General features: G+C 37.5%; 1 protein-coding gene and 1 pseudogene across 4 annotated transcripts in view; both read right to left on the bottom strand.

The window, feature by feature from the left end:
* Positions 1 to 21,713, bottom strand: part of DIP2B (disco interacting protein 2 homolog B) — a 251,391-nt gene that overhangs the window by 77,802 nt on the left and 151,876 nt on the right. For all 4 annotated transcript variants that reach the window (XM_036890477.2, XM_036890488.2, XM_036890498.2 and 1 more), the window contains exon 4: positions 7,999 to 8,124. In XM_036890477.2, the coding sequence (XP_036746372.1) occupies positions 7,999 to 8,124 (126 nt within the window). The remainder of the gene's footprint in view (positions 1 to 7,998; positions 8,125 to 21,713) is intronic.
* Positions 15,364 to 21,460, bottom strand: LOC130678974 (low molecular weight phosphotyrosine protein phosphatase-like; annotated as a pseudogene).

The following is a 21,713-nucleotide window of genomic DNA, read 5'->3' as shown; positions in this document are numbered from 1 at the left end:
GGGGGGTATTAAGATTAGCATGCATGGGGGAGTAGGAGAAAAGGGAGGGCTGTACACCACAGAGAAGGCAAGTAGTGATTCTACAACATTTTGCTATGCTGATGGACAGTGACTGTAAAGGGGTTTATAGGGGGGACCTGGTATAGGGCAGAGCCTAGTAAACATAATATTCGTCATGTAAGTGTAGATTAGTGATACCAAAAAAAAAAGGCAGTTCCTGTGTGATAACCTCCAATGAGTTCTACACAAGAGTGTAAAGGGCATATAAAAGTGTAGGCAAAGGGTCTGTTTGTGTTTATACAGAGGATCAAAGCCTAATTGGGCTACCCCGAAAATGAACTAAGATACGATATGAAAAAGAACTTCCAACATCAGCACTCTCTGGAAGACTCATGCCAGAAGATGATCATCAAAAAACCCCAACAAAGATCCATGCACTACTACAGCTGTAGATGCACTCATCCCACCAGTTCCTGGACTTGCCATGGGAATGAGGAAGGAGATATCTAAGCTGGCCTGTGCATACAGTAAAACAACAAATTTGACTGAATCTATACTGTTGGAACTCAATCAAGAACTAGGAGAAGTGCAAACTGTAGCACTCCAAAATCTTACAACTACAGACTATTTACTGTTAAAAGAACATAAGGCCCCGGAAGATGACTGGTTAGCCAGAGACGGGTAAGATTCCTCAAGGGAGGAACAACCTAAGACAGGCACAGTCACAGGGGGCCATCTGGTGAGAAAATGGGGAGCAGCAGAGGTGAGGCTTAGAACCTCCCCCCTCATGTTCTGAGAGAAATCTTCTGCATACATGGATGTTTATTGCCCTCGTCTAGCTCGGATTAACACATAGTCTACAGGCACACACCTGATCATCTACATTTGCTCTCTTACAACACTAAACTCTGTTTTCTACCTTTATCTCGTATCTACCTACCACTTCAGCATTTTATTAAAAAACAATAATAATAGAGAAATGTGTTATCCACATATAAATCAAGTTTAAAAATCAAATGAATATTCATATTTGAACTGACTGTGTATAGTTCATAATGCATGAACAAAACCAAAAGCTTCTGTGATGATTGCCCTTGCACTGTTCACCATGTAACTTATTCACTATGTAAGAATTTGTACTCCATGTAAGAATTTGTTCGTTATGCATCAGAAGATTGGAGACTGACGAAAATTAGGCTTGGGGTGGATTAATGATTGTGCATTGAGCATTGACTCCCCTATACAGAAATTTATTGTTGTTAACAACTATTTGAATTTATTGTTGTTAACAACTATTTGATCAATAAATATGAGAGATGCCCTCACAAAATTATATATATATATATATATATATATATATATATAAACACACTTCCAATTGTAAAATAAATAAGTAACCGGGATGTAATGTATAGCATAAGGAATATAGTCAATATATATATAGTCAAAATATTGTAACAACTTGGTATGGTGATAGCTGGTACCTAGAATTATCATGTATATAAATGTTGAATCACTGTGTTGTACACCTGAAACTAATGTAATGTAATACTGTTGTCAACTACCCTTCAATAAAAAAAAAAAAAAAAAAAAAGAACATAAGGGATGTGAACATTCCCCAGGAATGGGTTGTTTTAATTTGTCTGATTTCTCTCAGACTATTCAAGTTCAGTTGGACAATACCTACCATACCATAGGTAAGTTTTCACAAATGCCTAAGGTGCCTAACTGGTTTTCTTGGTTTCACTGGAGATGGCTGGTAATTACAGGTATGCTTTGGTTATGTAACTATACTCCTATTATGTTAATGTGTGTGCACAATTTAAGTAGTAGCTTAAAACCTATACATGCTGAAGTTACTCTACAAGAAGATATGTCAAAGAAATAATCAATCTTCCCATGTTTTCTTCCGCCTGCTACTTCTATAGCTTTTCTTCTTCCTTCCTAATTACAACCCTTAAATAGAATTCGTGCCTCATATCAAATTTACCGAGTATCATAATTCTTCCAAGTGGTAAAGATACCTCAAGACAAATGCTGGGCATAGAAGCTACAGGGCATAAATATGCAAAGAAATAAAAAGCTAACCATTTCAAACAATAAGGCTTCTCTCTCACTTACCAACTTTACATTTCCCTGTATGGCCCTGGAAGATGACTGGTTAGCCAGAGACGGGTAAGATTCCTCAAGGGAGGAACAACCTAAGACAGGCACAGTCGCAGGGGGGTCATCAGGTGAGAAATTGGAGATCAACAGAGGTGAGGCTTAGAACCTCACCCCCCCTGTTCTGAGAGAAATCTTCTGCATACGTGGATGTTTTATTGCCCTTGTCTAGCTTGGATTAACACATAGTCTACAGGCACACACCTGATCATCTACATTTGCTCTCTTACAACACTAAACTATGTTTTCTACCTTTACCTTGTATCTACCTACCACTTCAGCGTTTTATTAAAAATAATAATAATGAAGAGAGAAATGTGGTATCCACATATAAATCAAGTATAAAAATCAAATGAGTATTCATATTTGAACTGTTTATAGTTCATAATGCATGAGCAAAACTGAAGGTTTCTGTGATGACTGCCCTTGTACTGTTCACCATGTAACTTATTCATTATGTAAGAATTTGTTCTCCATGTAAGAACTTGTTTGTTAATGCCTCAGAAGATTGGAGACTGATGAAAATTAGGCTTGGGGTGGATTAATGATTGTGCATTGAGCATTGACTCCCCTATACAGAATTTTATTGTTGTTAACAACCATTTGATCAATAAATATGAGAGATGCCCTCACAAAAAAAAAAGTATACACTTCCAATGGTAAAATAATAAGTAACCGGGATGTAATGAATATAGTCAAGATATTGTAACAGCTTGGTATGGTGATAGCTGGTACCTAGAATTGTCATGTATATAAATGTTGAATCACTATGTTGTACAACTGAAACTAATGTAATGTAATACTGTGTGTCAACTACCCTTCAATAAAAAATAATTATCTAAAAAAAAAAAAGAATGGGCGTTTAAAGTCAGACTGCTCTGAATTCCAATCTTAGCTCTGCCACTGATAGCTGTTGGGCATATCTATTCTAAGGGTCTTAATTCTGCTGTTTGCTGTTGTTCTTTTCATATTGATTCTCTCTCAGGGTGAGTGTTTTCTATTTTTGGACTGTTTGCTTATAAAATCCATTGGATCTTTATCTGTGGGACTCCTAAGACCCTGGGTTGAGGCTGTATCCTTCTGAAAATCGTTTGTGCCCCAGGGTTATCATTGGCCTAGAACTACTTTTTAATGTTAGTTCTTACCAGGCAAGATAATGAAATCCAGACCTTGAACCCACTGACCACTAATTCTTAGGGAAGGTTCCTGCCTCCATTATCCCAAGACCAGGCACAAGGCAAGCTTTCATGACATCTTCTTTTGCTGGCAGGTTAATTTTCCCTAGTTCGCTCTTCTGCTGAAGAGGTGAACCTCTCCAGGGATCTCAATCCCAACCTTATATGGGTCCAAGGTTTTATCTCTTCTACTCATACAGTAATTAAGATTAGGCCCCTTGCGTACTGCCTCCCCTCTCCCCAGCACAGCCAAAGTGAGCCCCATCTCACTGCTCTGATTTTCAATGAGCATTCTCTCCCTCTCTTGCTCCTGAACATATTTAAAAGGAAGCTGGTTATATTCTACCCAGCATTTCTTAAGGGAAGTTTTCTTACCTGCATTTCTAGTAGAGAATTTTCAGGTTATCTAACTGACTCTAGCAGCTAGAAACAAAAGTCTGGGCAAGTTATTGAATATCTCTAAACCTGTTTTCTCACTGGTAAAATGGGACAGAGGGTTGTCGAGGATACAGAAAGTGAAAAATATGAATTAAGCATTTAGCCCTTTGACTAGTACACAAAGGGTACTCAATAATAGTAACTATGAATTAATTTTTATTAGCAAACCTTAAGTTTTGCAATCAGCTACTGAAATAAATGAGTTCAATCTGACAATGTGGGTTTTTATTGTGCTTTGACTTAAAGAATATTGAATACTAGTCTCCCAAGTGACCATTGCTCATAACCATACAAAGAATGGAAGTATGTTATTACAATGATCCAAATCTATTAATTAGAGCACGCTTATAGAGGTCTGATTTGTCAACTTTGTTTACTTTGTGGTCTTGAATAAAATTAGAATACTTGGGAAAAACTCTCCAAGTTGGTAATTCAGACAGGTATTCTCTTTTAAAGTTAATGGCCTGTTTTGGGCTATAAGCTCTCAGAAGACAAGAGCTATTCAATTTGTCTGTAATACCCCTTCCAGTACCATGCACACAGGAGTATCTATTAAGTAAAAAAGGATTTCTCAAATATTACACTATAGTAGAATAAAAAACAAAATCAAGAAGACTTGAGTTTGACCTGGGGCAAATCACTTAGTGACTATGTCCCTGTTTGTTTTCTCATCTCTAAAGAAATCTGCCCTTCCTACTTCACAGTGTGGCACTGTGGCATAAAGGCAAAGAGGAACAAATGAGGCTGGGCAGCCAATGGTATGCACAAGTCCTTTATATACTGTAATGCACCACAATTCTGTAAAGCATTACAAAAGGATGTTTACAGTATAACAATATCCCCAAGTCTGTTCATGGGCAACACTTTCATATACAGAAATACAGAACGGTAAATGTCTCCTTGCCTGGCCCTATGAACTACTACTACAGTCCAGCAGGGTCCGTGTAAGACAGATGTCTAAGTTTAGGCTTCATTCTATCCCAGCCAATCAAAAGAGCTTACAGTGCTTTTGGGTCATTATGCGGTCTATTTGGTCACCTGTGCACCCTCAGAATGCAGTGTAGGGTTAAGTCCACATGGGTGCAGAAAAAGCTTAGAGCAGAAAGAAATACATGCTGTAGTTTTTGCACTGTGTTTATCCATATGAATGAGAAACAGCATTACACAAAGAATGCCTACAAAGAATGGGCTGAGGTAATTGCCTCATGACATTAGTAAATGATTTCAGCACATAAAGGGAACTGGATGGCAGTAATTCAAGCAGTCTAAAAGACTCTGAAAAAGGCCACAGGCACTAAAAGAGCCACAGATTGCTACCCACTTGGAGAACTTAAAATTTCCAATCTACAAGACAGAAATTAGTGTACACAGCAGTAAGCAAAGTTTAGACTGACTGATATTTTATTATTTGAGAATGATTTATGACAAAAGATTAATCATTTCCCATGCCAACTATTTACTGTATTTTCCAGACTATATGATACTATGAATAAAGCCAAGATTTATGACATATTTACTCCTTAAATCCTCTTTATTAAATCCTTCCAAAAACAGCTCTAAATTTTCATCAGTTCAGTAATCCCAACAGTTATTTGTTGGGTGCCTCCCAAAGCTGACTGGCCAGCATGCTTCTATAGGCATCCCAGAATCTAGGTTCACACAGGACAGTGCATACAGAGTGAGGGCCCTGACTGGGGCCATGCTCGGAAAGTGTGGTATGACCTCCCAGATAATGCACAAAGGACAACATGACTACAATGCTGTGAAACAGTGGGGGGTGGGGGTGGTAATTCTGCCTGGCAAGAGTGGTACTTCTCTAAAAAGAATCATAGCAAGGTTACTTTTACAAACAGCCTATAACCAGCAAAAATTAATGTCATTCTTTTCCTCCTTTCCATCCTGTTAGTGCAGCCTCAATATTCTTTTAAAGACCAGTGTTTCAGGGACACTCAGAATAAATATGTGAGACATAACATACCTGCCATCCCTGACTCAGGCTGTCACAGGTTCTGAGAGAGGGACACAGGATTAAAGTGCAATAGGAAGAGGAGACAGCCAAGTCTCTAATGTGGCTCTCACAGCTTAGAGAGAACGGAATCCAAACCCCAACTTGGGAACAGGAAACTGCATTCCCTGAACTGAAAGGCACTTGTGGACACCTTGCCACACAGTTCCCATGAGCACACAGTGTGTGAGGCACACGCATGACTATGGAATGAGGGCACAAAGGCCTGGCTCCATGCGGGGCCCTGTGGAAAGTCCCTGTGGGATGCTCTCAGTGTTTCTTCATGATGCGAGAGACTTCTGTCTGACAGCTCTGATATCCCTAATAGCACATTGAGGCTTCTCATACGCTGGTCAGAGATCCCTGGACAGGAGATAAATGGATAGGAAACTTTTTATCCCTCTGCTCTGCTGAATAAAGATCTTAGGAGAGAGGATCATATCTTTATAATCATGAAATTACTAAAATAGTAAGGTGATCAGGAACATTATGCCACATCTTTAAGGCTGCCAACAGAGTGGAACATCAGCATTTGGAAATACAGAGGCCTGTAGGGAATTCCAGAGGACTATGATCTCACTCAGCAATGAACAGCCACGGTTTGTTTCTAGAGTTGGTAAAATCCCCTTAGGCAATGACTTTTGTAAGGGGATAAAAAAGGTTTCCATTCCTTCAGAGCATTCTCAAGATCCCTTACTGCACTCTCATATTTAACCCGAGGCCATGAGAGCAGACCATTTTCTCTGAAATTGCATTTCTTTAATACAGCTATGGAGAGGATTGTTTCTAAGAACTGCAAGTCACACTGCTCCCTACCCTTTGCCATTTACTACAACTGAGCCCTCAGCCGTGCCTCAGCAGGATCTGCCAACAAGGAACAGCTACTAATCTGAGAGCCCCCTTTGTCTGTGAGGGCCCAACCGATGCTGTATACTAATGAAGAAGGGAACCCATCCAAGACCTTGAATGAGTGGGCTGGAAGTATGTGCCATTATAGACACAAAATGTCTTTCTGTGACGGTCTGCTAGAGGTACCCTGTGTTATATTTTGAAAAACACTTGAAGCCACAGAGCTATTTCTCTTTCAAACATATTGACACCACAGATATAAAGAAAACAAAGCACACTCAGTTAATGAGCCCATAGCACACCCAAATGCTTCGACAAGTTAGCCAAAACCTAGGAGAAAACAATTAACATGAACCTGGACCAGGGAACAGGATCAGTGTGAATAGTTCAACTTGATAGCTCTGAACCAAAGTCAAATGTGCCTTCCTGGGCCTCCTCCCCAAAAGAAATGGTAAGTCATTTAGACCAAAACAGTACAGGGAAAAATTTTTTCCCCAAAGATTTCATTACTGGTCACATGACAGTAGAGAGCCAGACACCAAATTGAGGCTCTGAAATAGATTTACTATGTTTAGTCTCAGAGGCCCAGATGGAGATCTGGTCTGGGATTTCAGCTAAAAAAATTTTTTTAAGGTTTTTAAAAACATTGGGAAACATTCCGAAGAGACAACTTAAAGGTGTTTCAGTTGTTTTCAAACATGAAATTTTAACTCTTAAATTTACTTTAGTTGGGGTAGGATGAAGATGTTTAGGTTCCACTGATCTCAGGATCCCATTTTAAAACATGGATTTTTAAAAATAAATAAATGTATACAAACTATATTCACACACACACACACCCCACACACATAAATACACTAACATACATTTTTCACATCTATTACAATTTTGCATTGCTGCTCTCCAATCATCTTTAGTAAGACACAAAATTGTGTCCCAAGTCCACTTATACCTATGTTACAGAGACAAAGCATCAGATTTAGGAGTATAAATTTGTTAAAGAAATATATGTCTATGGGTCATATTTTGGTTGTCAATGAAAATAGCTATTTAACCACAGAAGGATATTTTTTGAGAACCTAGGCTTTGGTTTGTGCTTATTTAAGACTACATGAGTTTGGGGGTTACATCAAGGAAATGCTAGAAAATCAGCAGTAAACTTAAAATGACACAGCTATACTCTTAAGGCTTCTTTTTTGTGTGTTTACAATGCAACAATAAAACACTGCCACCTTCAATGAGTATTCTTTTATACCTCTGATGATGATGAAAGAGTTCCAGCTCCTATTTCAGAAATAAGAAAGTAGAACTTACTTCAAGGTACATCAAAGTAGTAACTATCAGAGAGAAAGGTTCTGACAAACCTACCAGGAGGTGTGCAGGCATCTGCAGGAGACTGCACAAACGTGGACCGCCTCTTGGTTGGCATGGGCAAAGCCATTTTCTGTTCTTTATGCTTTGCCAGTGCAGCTTGAACTGCTTCCGTGTGGATATCTGAAAGAGCAAACATTTGTACTTATTAGCTCCTGGCTCTTAAAATGTTTACTTCTGTGGGCTAAACTATTACTGTCACAATTGTTGAAAAGGGGGTGTTTAGGTGATTTTTATCATTTATAACAATTAAAAATAAAAATGAAAAATAGAGACAAAAGAAGCCATCAAGGATAATTTTACAGAGGAGGAAAATGAAGCCCAGAAAGATTATATGACTGTTTAACCCAACAGGCAAGGGGCTAACGGAGATGGGGGTGGGGGAGGCAATAGGTGTGGGAGAGTAAAGAGTTTGGCATGCATCTGTGCCAGGCAGAGAATCCCACCTAAAATGGAGTGAATGCTGTATAGGTACCTAGAGGACACTGTTCTTCAAGGAAAGCAGCTTAGGATTTGCTTGACTATCTAAAAGGGGTTGGGTCCCCTCCATGCAGAAACAGAAGAGCTGATTTTGACCTAGAAAAATGTAAGAGTTGATGGTACTTGTTTGCTACTTTGGCCACAAAAGAATTTAATTCTCCGCTTGAATGACTAATAGAAATCTCAGAATTAACATATCCAACCAGAACTCTTGATTCTCCATTCCCACCCCAAAACTTACTCTACATTTGTACAATATAGGGTCATACTATACACAGTATTTTGTGTTCTGCTTTTTGTTAAAACTTACAAAATCCTACCAAGGTAGATAACAACTGAGGTGGCTTCCTAGTTCACAATTTCTTCTTCTCGAGGACTGGGCCCCATCTATGGCAAACTATCCTTAAAGGCCTGTCTGTGCTACGTAAATGTGCCCCTTGGAGGAGCAGGACCACTCAGATCCTTTCTTTGGATTGAAATTCAACTCTGAATCAGGAAACTGTAGTCTACAGGGAGTCACACAAGTCACAGTGCCCTAGAAAGAAGGAACATTCTTGAACTTTAATGTTGAGATCCCCAGAGCTTTCTCTCCTTTTCTAGGGATTTCTGAGCCATTTATTTGTAAGACCTACCTCAGCTTGTTTCATGTAACCAAAAAAGCCTAATATATATATATATAATATATGTAATAATATATATAGTATATATTTTTATAATGTATTGTATATATTATTATATTTATATATCTAATATAATGTAACTAGAAACATTTCTCTATTTACATAGAGACCTACAACATAACTTTAAAGGGCTGCATAGTATTTCACTTTCTCACTGTGACATAATTTATTTAAGCAACCTTGTTTCCAAATTTTTGCTACTATTTCACAGCATCTATTGACAGCAAGAATAATTTAGAATTTTTACCTTAGCACACATGTCTCATCTATTCTGCAAGATTAATTCCAACAATTGCTGAAATGCATTTCCTAAGAACAAGGATGTCTCTTACATATCTTACATAGCCAGTCTGTTAATCAAAATCCAGATATTCAAAATTGATACAAAATATTACCTAACCCAGCTGTTCTTTTAAGACCCTAAGCAAATGTATCCCTGACAAACTGCTCTGACATGCTGATTAACACAGCCAATATTGTAAAAGCTGTGTTCACCAAGAGGATTAAAGATGGTGTGAGAGATGAGACAGAGACCACCTCCTAAACCAGAAGTAATATGAAAATGTAATTAATACAACTAATCCTGAAAAAGCAACAGGAAATAAGGCAGCACCAGACTGCATACGCCTGGAGAAAAGAACAGACCTCATGGAACAGGGTAACGTACAAAAGCCATGACCCGGCAGGACCCAAGCCCTTCCCCCACCTCTGCTCACCAGCAGGAGGAAGAGAAACAGAGTTGGGAAGGAGTGGAGGCCTGGGACTACTGAACACCTAGCCCTGGAGATGTGCTCTGGGAGCATGAACCTACACTGCATGGTGTTCTGGTGATTACTGGGGTTGGAAAGCTAAAATAGGCAGAATACCTGGAGAGACTGAGATTCCAGCTGCTTGTGGAAAACAGGGTTCCATATTCGGCTGATCTGGGCAGGCAGTCTGAGAGACTTCCTAAAAGGAAGAGGGCTGCTAAAGGGGCAAGGATTGCACAGAGCTTACTGCTCAGGTGAAAGGACAGACAGAATTGCCCAGGTGCACTCTGCCCCGTAGGTTGGGAACTTTCATAATCCTCAGGGACTCCATCCCCCTGGCTGGCTACACAGCTCCAAGGACCCCCTCCATGATAGGTAGCCTACTGCACCTTCCTTCTGGCCAGCCCACACCTGGCTCACAAACTGGCAAACGCTGCCCTGGCATCAGGCCAGCAAGAGGGAAGCCCCACCTATAGCAGCTACAAACGCAGACCAGCTCCAGAGAGTAGAGATTCTGGGGACTAGGTGGCGACACATAAAAATATGAAACGTCAAAGGAACCTGGTTCAAAGTAAAACCTCAACACCAACAAAAAGAGTCAAGTGAGACTGAACTAATAAATCTTGCTGAAAGAGACTTCAAAATAAAAATCATAAACATGCTCCTGGAGGTACAGAAAAATATTCAAGAACTCAGGAATGAATTTAGGACTGAGATTCAATCATTGAGGAAAACAATGGAGGGTATTAAAAAGCAGGTTAGATATGGTTGAGGAGATGATAAATGAAATAGAAATTAGAGAAGAGGAATACAAAGAAGCTGAGGCACAGAGAGAAAAAAGGATCTCCAGGAATGAAAGAATACTGAGAGAACTGTGTGACCAATCCAAATGGAACAATATTCGTCTTATGGGGTACCAGAAGGAGACAGAAAAAGGGATAGAAAGTGTCTTTGAGGAAGTAATTGCTGAAAACATCCCCAATCTGAGGAAGGAGATAGTCTCTCAGGCCATGGAAGTGCACAGATCTTCCAACACAAGGGACCCAAGGACAACACCACCAAGACATAGTAATTAAAACAGCAAAGAACAATGATAAGAAGAGACTATTAAAAGCAGCCAGAGAGAGAAAAAAGATCAGATACAAAGGAAAGCCCATCAGGCTATCATCAGACTTCTCAGCAGAAACCTTACAGGCCAGAAGGGAATGACGTGATATATTTAATGCAATGACGCAGAAGGGCCTCAAACCAATAATACTTTATCCAGCAAGATTATCATTTAAATTTGAAGGAGGGATTAAAGAATTTCCAGGTAAGCAAAAGCTGAGAGAATTCACCTCCCACAAACCATCTCTAAAGTGTATTTGGAGGGACTTCTATAGATGGAAGTGTTCCTAAGGTTAAATAACTGTCACTAGAGGTAATAAAAAGGGATAGACAAAGAGTACAGAATATGATACCTAATACATAAAGAATGGAGGAGGAAGAAAGGAGAGAAAAAAAAGAACCTTTACATTGTGCTTGTAAATAACATACTAAGTGAGTTAAGCTAGACTCTTACATAGTAAGGAAGTTACCCTTGAACATTTGGTAACCAAGAATCTAAAGCCTCCAACGGCAATAAGTTCATACCTATCGATAATCACCCTGAATGTAAATGGTCTGAATGCACCAATCGACATAGAGTCACTGAATGGATAAAAAAACGAGACCCATCTATATGGTGCCTACGAGAGACTCACATCAACCCCCAAAGACATACACAGACTAAAAGTGAAGGGATGGAAAAAGATATTTTATGCAACTAACAGGGAGAAAAAAGCAGGTGTTGAAGAACTTGTATCAGACAAAATACACTTTAAAACAAAGAAAGTGACAAGAGAGAAAGAAGGTCATTACATAATGATAAAGGGGTCAATAGAATAAAAGGATATAACCATTATAAATATCTATGAACCCAACACAGGATCACCTACATATGTGAAACAAATACTAACAGAATTAAAGGGGGAAATAGAATGTAATGCATTCATTCTAGGTGACTTCAACACTCCACTCACGCCAAAGGATAGATCAACCACACAGAAAATAAGGAGATAGAGGTATTGAACAACACATTAGAACAGATGGACCTAACAGACATCTACAGAACTCTCCACCCAAAAGCAGCAGGATACACATCCTTCTCAACAGCATATGAAACATTTTCAAGAATAGATCACATACTAGGCCACAAAAAGAGACTCAGTAAATTCAAAAATATTTAATTTGTATTAACCAGCTTCTCAGACCACAAAGGTATGAAAACTAGAAATAAATTACACAAATAAAATGAAAAATCCCACAAACACATGGAGGCTTAACAACATACTCCTAAATAACCAAAGGATCAATGACCAAATAAAAACAGAGATCAAGCAATATATAGAGACAAATGACAACAATAATTCAACACTGCAAAATCTGTGGGATGCAGCAAAGGCCGTGCTAAGAGGGAAGTATATTGCAATACAGGCCTAACTCAGGAAAGAAGAACAATTCCGTAAGAACAGTCTAAACTCAGAATTAACGAAACTAGAACAAAAAAGAACAAATGAGGCCTAAAGTCAGTAAAAGGAGGGACATAATAAATATTAGAGCAGAAATAAATGAAATCAAGAAGAATAAAACAGAAAGAATCAATGAAAGCAAGAGCTGGTTCTTCGAGAAAATAAACAAAATAGATAAGCCCCTAGCCAGACTTATCAAGAAAAAAAGAGAGTCTACACACATAAACAGAATCAAAAATGAGAAGGGAAAAATCACTAAGGACACCAGAGAGATACAAAGAATTATTAGAGAATACTATGAAAAATTATATACTAACAAACTGGATAACCTAGAAGAAATGGACAACTTTCTGGAAAAATACAACCTTCCAAGGCTGACCCAGAAAGAAACAAAAAATCTGAACAGCCCAATTACCAGCAACGAAATTGAATCGGTAATCAAAAAACTACCTAAGAACAAAACCCCTGGACCAGATGGTTTTACACTGAATTTTATCAAACATTTAATGAAGACCTAATACCCATTCTCCTTAAAGTTTTCCAAAAAGTAGAAGAGGAGAGAATACTTCCAAACTCATTCTATGAAGCCAGCATCACCTTAATACCAAAACCACGCAGAGACACCACAAAAAAAAGAAAATCCAGACCAATATCCCTGATGAACATAGATGCAAAAATCCTCAACAAAATATAAGCAAACTGAATCCAAAAATACATCAAAAGGATCATCCATCATGATCAAGTAGGATTTATTCCAGGGATGCAAGGATGGTACAATATTAGAAAATCTATCAACATCATCCACCATATCAACAAAAAGGACAAAAAACACATGATCATCTCCACAGATGCTGAAAAAGCATTCGACAAAATTCAACATCCATTCATGATAAAAAGTCTCAATTAAATGGGTAAAGACGGCAAGCACCTGAACATAATAAAGGCCATATATGACAAACACACAGTCAACATTATACTTAACAGTGAGAAGCTGAAAGCCTTTCCTTTAAGATCGGGAACAAGACAAGGATGCCCACTCTACTTCTTTTATTCAACATAGTTCTGGAGGTCCTGGCCATGGTAATGAGACAACACAAAGAAATAAAAGGCATCCAGATTGGTAAAGTAGCAGTTAAACTGTCACTGTTGCAGATGCCATGATATTGTACATAAAAACCCTAAAGACTCCAAAACTACAACAACTAATATCTGAATTCAGCAAAGTTGCAGGATACAAAATTAATACACAGAAATCTGTTGTATTCCTATATACTAAGGATGAACTAGCAGAAAGAGAAATCAGGAAAACACTTCCATTCACAAATGCATCAAAAATAATAAAATACCTAGGAATAAACCTAACCAAGGAAGTGAAAGACCTATACTCTGAAAACTATAAGATACTCATGAGAGAGATTAAAGAAGATATCAATAAATGGAAACATCCCATGCCCATGGATGGGAAGAATTAATATTGTCAAAAATGGTCATCGTGCCTAAAGCAATCTACAGATTCAATGCAATTCCTATCAAAATACCAACAGCATTCTTCAACGAAGTAGAGAAAATAGTTCTAAAATTCATATGGAACCACAAAAGACCCCAAGTAGCCAAAGCAATCCTGAGAAGGAAGAATAAGGCAGGGGTGATTACACTCCCCAACTTCAAGCTCTACTACAAAGCCACAGTAATCAAGAAAATTTGGTACTGGCACAAGAACAGACCCATAGACCAATGGAACAGAATAAAGAGCCCAGATATAAACCCAAGCATATATGGTCAATTAATATATGATAAAGAAGCCATGGACATACAGTGGGGAAATGACAGCCTCTTCAACAACTGGTGTTGGCAAAACTGGACAGCTACATGTAAGAGAATGAAACTGGATTATTGTCTATCCTCATACATAAAAGCAAACTCGAAATGGATCAAAGACCTGATAAACTATAAAACTCTTAGAAGACAACTTAAGCAAAAATCTCTTGAATATAAACATGAGCAACTTTTTTCTGAATGCATCTCCTCCAGCAAGGGAAATAAAAGCAAAAATGAACACATGGGACTTCATCAAACAAAAAAGCTTCTGTACAGCACAGGACACCATCAACAGAACAAAAAGGCATCTTACAGTATGGGAGAATATATTTGTAAACAACATATCTGACAAGGGGTTAACATCCAAAATATACAAAGAACTCACACGCCTCAACACCCAAAAAGCAAACAACCTGATTAAAAAATGGGTGGAGGATATGAACAGACACTTCTACAAAGAAGAAATTCAGATGGCCAACAGGCACATGAAAACATGCTGCACATCGCTAATTATGAGGGAAATGCAAATAAAAACCACAATGATATATCACCTTACACCAGTTAGGATGACCAGTATTGAAAAGACTAAGAACAATAAATGCTGGCAAGCATGTGGAAAAAGGGGAACCATCCTGCCCTGCTGGTGGGAATGTAAGCTAGTTCAACCATTGTGGAAAGGAATATGGAGGTTCTTCAAAATACTAAAAATAGAAATACCATTTGACCCAGGAATTCCATTCCTAGGAATTTACCCAAAGAAAACAACTTCTCAGATTCAAAAGACATATGCACCCCTATGTTTATTGCAACACTATTTACAATAGCCAACATATGAAAGCAACCTAAGTGTCCATCAGTAGATGAATGGATAAAGAAGATGTGATACATATACACAATGGAATACTATTCAGCCATAAGAAAGAAACAAATCCTACCATTTGCAACAACATGGATGGAGCTGGAGGATATTATGCTCAGTGAAATAAGCCAGGCGGAGAAATACAAGTACTAAATGATTTCCCTCATTTAAGGAGTATAACAACGTAGCAAAACTAAAGGAACAAAACAGCAACAGGCCCACAGACTCCAAGAAGGGACTAGCAGTTACCAAAAGGGGAGGGGTGTGTGAGGGTGGGTGGGGTGGGAGGTAGAAGGGGATTGAGGAGTATTATGATTGGCACACATGGTGTGGTGGGGATCAAGGGGAAGACAGTGTAGCACATAGAAGGCAAATAGTAGTGACTCTGTGGCATCTTACTATACTGTTGGGCAGTGACTGCAATGGGGTATGGATGGGACACGATAATGTGGGTGAATGTGGTGGCCACATTATTTTTTCATGTGAAACCTTCATAAGAGTGTATATCAATAATACCTTAATAAAAAAAAATTACCTAACCCATAACCCATAATCCAACTTAGTCAGTTGTCCCAATATTGTCTTTTATAGTTTTCCCCCTTTGTTCCTGATCCAGGACCCAATACAGAATCACACATTACACTTAATTGTCATGTCTCATTATGGTTCTATAATCTGAGTTACATCCTCAACCTTTGTCTTCATTAACTTGACACTTTTGGACAGACTAGCTACATTGTAGAATGTGCCTCAATTTTGATTTGTTGATATTTCCACATAATTAGAGTCAGATGACACATTTCAGCAGGAATAACATACAAGTAATGTTATCTTCTCAAAACATGATGTCAGAATGCATCTGCCCCATTACTGGTGATAGTAAGTAACTTGGATTACTTGGTTAAGATAGTATCTGCTAAGATAATCCATTATAAAGATACTATTCTCCTTTTGTTTAAATAATAAATAATTTATGGGTAAATACTTTTGAGACTATTTAAATGTTATATTCATCATTAAACTTTCACCCATTAGTTTAAGCATTCATTGGTGATTCTTGGCTGAATCAATTACTACTATAATGGTTACCAAAAAGGTGATTTTACAACTCTATCAGTCCTTCTGTATTTATTAATTTGTATTCTAAGAAAAGGCTTTTCTTTTCTCCCATTTATTTATTTATTTATATTAGTGTGGCCCCATTGATTCTCATTTTATTCCATGAGTATTCTGCTATCATTTCTTATTTTGATGCTCATATTATTCCAGATTCCAATAGGAGGTCCTTCCAAATGGCTCTTATGTCCTTGTGACACATTCCTGTCATTTTGAGAAGTTCTTTGTTTTCAAATACAAGATGTTCCAGTCTCATCTTGTACATTCCTTGCTCCAGCACTGGAATTGTACATTTCTCCAAGAAGCCCTGGCTCCTCTTAGTGGAAAATAGTATTTAGAAACTAAGATCTTAGGACTAGGAGTGCTCAGTGTTGTTGGAGTATCTTTCTTCTAAGCCTTTTCAGTGAATAAAAGAATACAAATATAAACACAAATATTCACATATATATATGTCTATCTATATTAAAAACCAGTAGTTTGCATTAATACCTCCAATTCAACACCACAGAATTCATTCCCCTTTTCTATTTGTAACTCCTCGAACAGTAAGAAACCTGGTTCACAATATCCTCAATGTTTTACTCATTCACTGACTCAATTCTACAAAATAAAAAATAAGTTTCAAAATTGCTATCCTATATTGTAATGAAAAATACATCTAACTAGAGTTCAATATTTGTTTGCAGTTCTTTATGCCTTTAAACTGAGTTAAAGTATGTTAAAAAGCTATCTGGCTTAGTTCTTCCTGCTTTCCCCTTTGGTAGGTATATTATTCTATTGAATGATATAGTTAGATTCATTTGTTTTTCTTCATATTTCATAGGTCTCTATGCAGAGTAAACATTATATGACATGATAAGAAATGTACATTTGGTCTCTGCCCTGGTTCTTGGCACTGAGCTCCTTGTGATTTTCTGAGTGACAGGAGTGCCTACTGTTCTAAGGAGGCAACTCTTGGTGGGCCTCCTGGGCTTTGGGATACGCACTGGTTACCAGAAAGACCAAGCATGATTAGAAGATTGGAAGTTTCAGTCACACCCTTCCATCCTTCAGGGAAAGGAGAGTGGTTGGGCACTGAACTAATCACCAAGGGCCAATGATTAAAGCAAGTACCTCCATTTAATGAAGCTTCCATAAAAACCTTAAATAAATGAGTTTGGAGAGCTTCTGTATAGGTGAACACATCCACATGCCAGCCAGGTGGTACATCCCAAACTCCATAGGGACAGAACTTTCCAGACTTTGGACCCTTCTGGACTTCACCCTATGTACCCCTTCACTGGACAATCATTTGTATCTTTTATAATAACAATTATAATAACTGCTAATAGTAAGTGAAGTATTTCCGTGGGTTTTGTGACCCATAATAGCAAATTACTGAACCTAAGGAGGGGAGTTGTGGGAACCCTGATACAGCCAAGTTGAACACAAGTGTGGGTAATGTGGTAATTCACTACTTATGATTGGTGTCTGAAGGTGGGGGCAGTCTTGTGGAATGTGCCCTCCCTTAATCTATGGGGTCTGCACTAATTCCAGGTAAGGTCAGGATTAAGTTTATTTACATGAAACCTAATTTGTGTCTGCAGAGAACTGAAGACTTGCTTGGTGTGGAAAACGCACAGATTGGTGTCAGACATGGTGTGCGATGAGAAACAGTTTTCCTTTAACATGGTTCTAAAAGCCAAAACTATATACCAAAGGGTAAACTTAAAAATGTGTCACTGCCTCCAATTCCACCCACTCCCTATAAGCAACCAATCCCCTTAGTTATTGGTTTATCCTTCCGCTAACCAGGTACTTGTCTGTCTTCTTACTTCCCTTGTCTTTCATCAAAAGGTAGCATATAATACATATGTTTTTACACTGCTTTTTTCACTTAACAATATATCCTGGAAATCATTGTGTCTCAGCTACCAGAGATCTTCATCTACTTTTAAAGCTGCATGGAAGTTTACTACATACCATAGTTCATTTAACTACTACCCTACATGTGGACATCTAAGTGTTTCCAGTATTTTACAATTATAAATAATGATACAACAGCCTTGTGTAAATATACTTACATAGTGATGAGAGTACATCTTCAGGGTAAATTCCTACAAGTGAATCTCCTAAACCAAAAGGTGGATATATTTTTTACTTTGTTACATCTTGTCAAATTCCCTCCAAGAATTTTATCATATTGTATTACTATCAGCAATGTATAGATGTGCCTATTTCCCCATAACCTTACCTTCAGAGTGTTATCTAGCTTTTTAATTGTTGCCAGTTCAGTAACTGAGAAATGGGATCTCAGTATACTTTTAATATGTACTTTTATATTAGTGAGATTAAACATTTTTATAGAGGAATTAAGGGTCATTTAACACTCGTGTGTAAGTGAAATGAATGTTAATGTCACTTGACTATTTCGCCATTGGATTTCTTAATTTATTTTCTCTTAATTTTTAAGAGTTCCTCCAATGTAAGGGATATTAGCTCTTTATCTCTAAGATTAATAGAAATATTTTCTTTTAGTCTGTCATTTGTCTTTTGACATTGTTCGTGGTGGTTTATTGACAAGCAAAAGGGTTTTTTGTGTGTATCTTAGTTGAATTTATATAATTTACCCATCTTATTTTGAAAACAATCCTTTCTGACATACATCTATATGAATTTTTGATGAGTCATCTCAAACTGTACAGAAATCACCGATACTTGCCTAAAATTAAGACAGAAAGAGGATTATTTAACATATTAACACTTCAGCTTTCCAATATAAAAGAACTTTTTCCAACTTTTACATTTTTTTCTACCTTGGTTTATCTATATTTAACATTTGGGGTATATGTGCATATAAAAGCAGACATGTTCCTCAAACTGACCACAAACCAACATACAAGTATCCTTCTTTCTGGATATAATAAATTTCCGGAGGCAAAGTGGTTCAACTGGGAGCAAATAAGATGACTTCCTTAAGAAATAAACTAGACAGACAATGAGAAATTATTACAGATGCTGAAGATTAAATTCCATAAATCTTTCCTAGCTCTTTAATATACACGTGTGCACTATGAGTGTGAATTAACACTTCCCATTTAGTATGTCCAAGGAAAGGCCTGGCACAGAGGTAGTGCAGGGAGTAGAAGGCATTCATTGTTGTTATGTTCACATACTTAGGGAAGAAGAAAAGCAGATTTCTTTTAAGTCTCAGTGGGCTGAGATGCTGACCTGGGCCTTAAAGTAATGTTCTACTTCATTATGCTCTATTTTATTGTTCTATTTCATTTGCTCTACTATTTTTGTAACTGGGGCAAAGTGGACGGCTCAGCTAGTCTAAGAACATTTAATGTTCCCATAAACTGTCTGAATCAAAAAGTTTTATTTATTCTTCTGACAAACACAACTGAGTTCCAACTATAATTATTTTTTAAGATAAGAACCACTAAGTCACTGAAGAAATAGCCACGGCCTTGAGCCACAGAAGTTATTACACTATGACACTTGACCGGGAAGCACAGAGTCCGTGGGGACGGCCTGCCTAGTGAATGTTCTCCAGGAAGGCTCTCCATCACCTCACATGCTGCTGGTACACCATCTCAAGTCAGAGTCATTCCCATAACAGGGGTCTTCAATAGTAAGTTGTTTTTGCGGATAATAGCTCCCAAGTAGTTTGATTTTAGCTTTGTGGTTTTTAACTTGATTACCTTTTTCTAGTCAAATCTCTTAGATTGCTTTCATGCATACATAATATATAATCAAATGTAGGAAAGTCTTCTTTGGTTACGTGCCAGGCAATGTGATCCATGGGAATGCCATGCTTCCTCTTGCAAGTCTGCCCTCAGTAATCTGGAGGGTTTCCGGTTTCACACATGGATGTCGCTGCACTGAAACAATTACCTGAAATGTTTTGGTCAGTTACAAGTTTCTGATAAATGCTTCTGCAATAGGTGATTGACAAATGTTACCCAGAAACACGAACAGCACGGACTTGGGCACCAGCTCTACCGTCTTCCTGTGCATGCTGCAAAAGGTTTTTTTGTTTGTTTTGTTTTTTTAATTCTTATGGAAGATCTCTAGTCAAAAATCTAACTTTACACCTGAAGGAATTCAAAAAAGAGCAAACTAAAATCAAAGTTAGCAAGAGAAGGAAATTACAAGGATTACAGCAAAAATAAACAAAATACAGAATTTTTAAAAAGCAATAGAAAACCAACAAAAATAAGAGTTGGTTTTTTTTGAAAAAATGAACAAACATGACCTTTAGCTGGATTAACTAAGAAAAAGAAAAGACCCAAATAACTAAAATCAGAACTAAAAGAGGAAATATTTTATTTGATGCCACAGAAATGAAAAAAGATTATAAGAGACCACTATGAATAACTGTGTACCACAAATTGTATGACCTAAAAGAAATGGATAAATTTCTAGAAATATACAACTTACCATGACTGAATCACAAACAAATAGAAAATCAGAACAGACTAATTACTAATAAGGAAATTGAATTAATAATTAAAAACCTCCCAACAAAAGCTCAGGTTTCACTGGAGAACTCTACAAAACAAAGAAAAATTAAACCAATCCTTCTCAAACTCCTCCAAAAAATTGAAGAGGAGGGAACACTTCTAAACTCATTTTATGAGGCCAGCATTATCCTGATACCTAAGCCAGACAAAGATACTACAAAAAAAACTACAGACCAGTATCCTTGATGAATACTGATGCAAAAATCCTCAACAAAGTACTAACAAAGAAAATTCAACAGCACATTAAAAGGACCATATACCATGGCCAAGTGCTGTAAGGATGGTTCAACATAGGAAAATCAATAAATGTAATACTCTCTATCAACAGAACAAAAGAAAAAAATAATAGGATCATTTCAATAGATGTATAAAAAGCATTTGACAAAATTCAATACCTTTTCATAATAAAAACATTACACAAACTAGAAATAGAAGGAAATTACCTCAACATAATAAATATCATATATGAAAAGCCCACAAACAGCATGATACTCAACAGGGAAAAACTGAAAGCTTTTCCTCCTAACATCAGGAAAAAGGCAAGGATGTCCACACTCACCACTTCTAGTCAACATAAGACCGGATGTTCTCGCCAGAGCAATTAGGCAAGAAAAAGAAAAAAGACATTCAAATTGGAAAGGAAAAAGTAAAACTCTGTTTGCAGATGACACGATCTTATATGTAGAAAACTAATGATTTCACACACACACACACACAAAAAAACAACAACAACAACAACAACAACAACAACAACAACAACAACAAAACCTGTTAGAACCAATAAACAAATTCAGTAATTGCAGGACAGAAAATCAACATACAAACAGCTTTATTTTTCAATACTAACAATGAACCATCTGAGAAGTAAAAGAAAGAAAAATCTCATTTACTATAGCATCAAAAAGAATACTTAATGGAATAAACATAATCAAGGAGGTGAAAGACTTGCACCT

Source organism: Manis pentadactyla, chromosome 10, assembly GCF_030020395.1.
Source record: "Manis pentadactyla isolate mManPen7 chromosome 10, mManPen7.hap1, whole genome shotgun sequence".
In the NCBI taxonomy this organism is placed as follows: domain Eukaryota; kingdom Metazoa; phylum Chordata; class Mammalia; order Pholidota; family Manidae; genus Manis; species Manis pentadactyla.
Note: the sequence above shows the minus strand (reverse complement) of the source record. Positions and strands in the feature narration are given on the sequence as shown.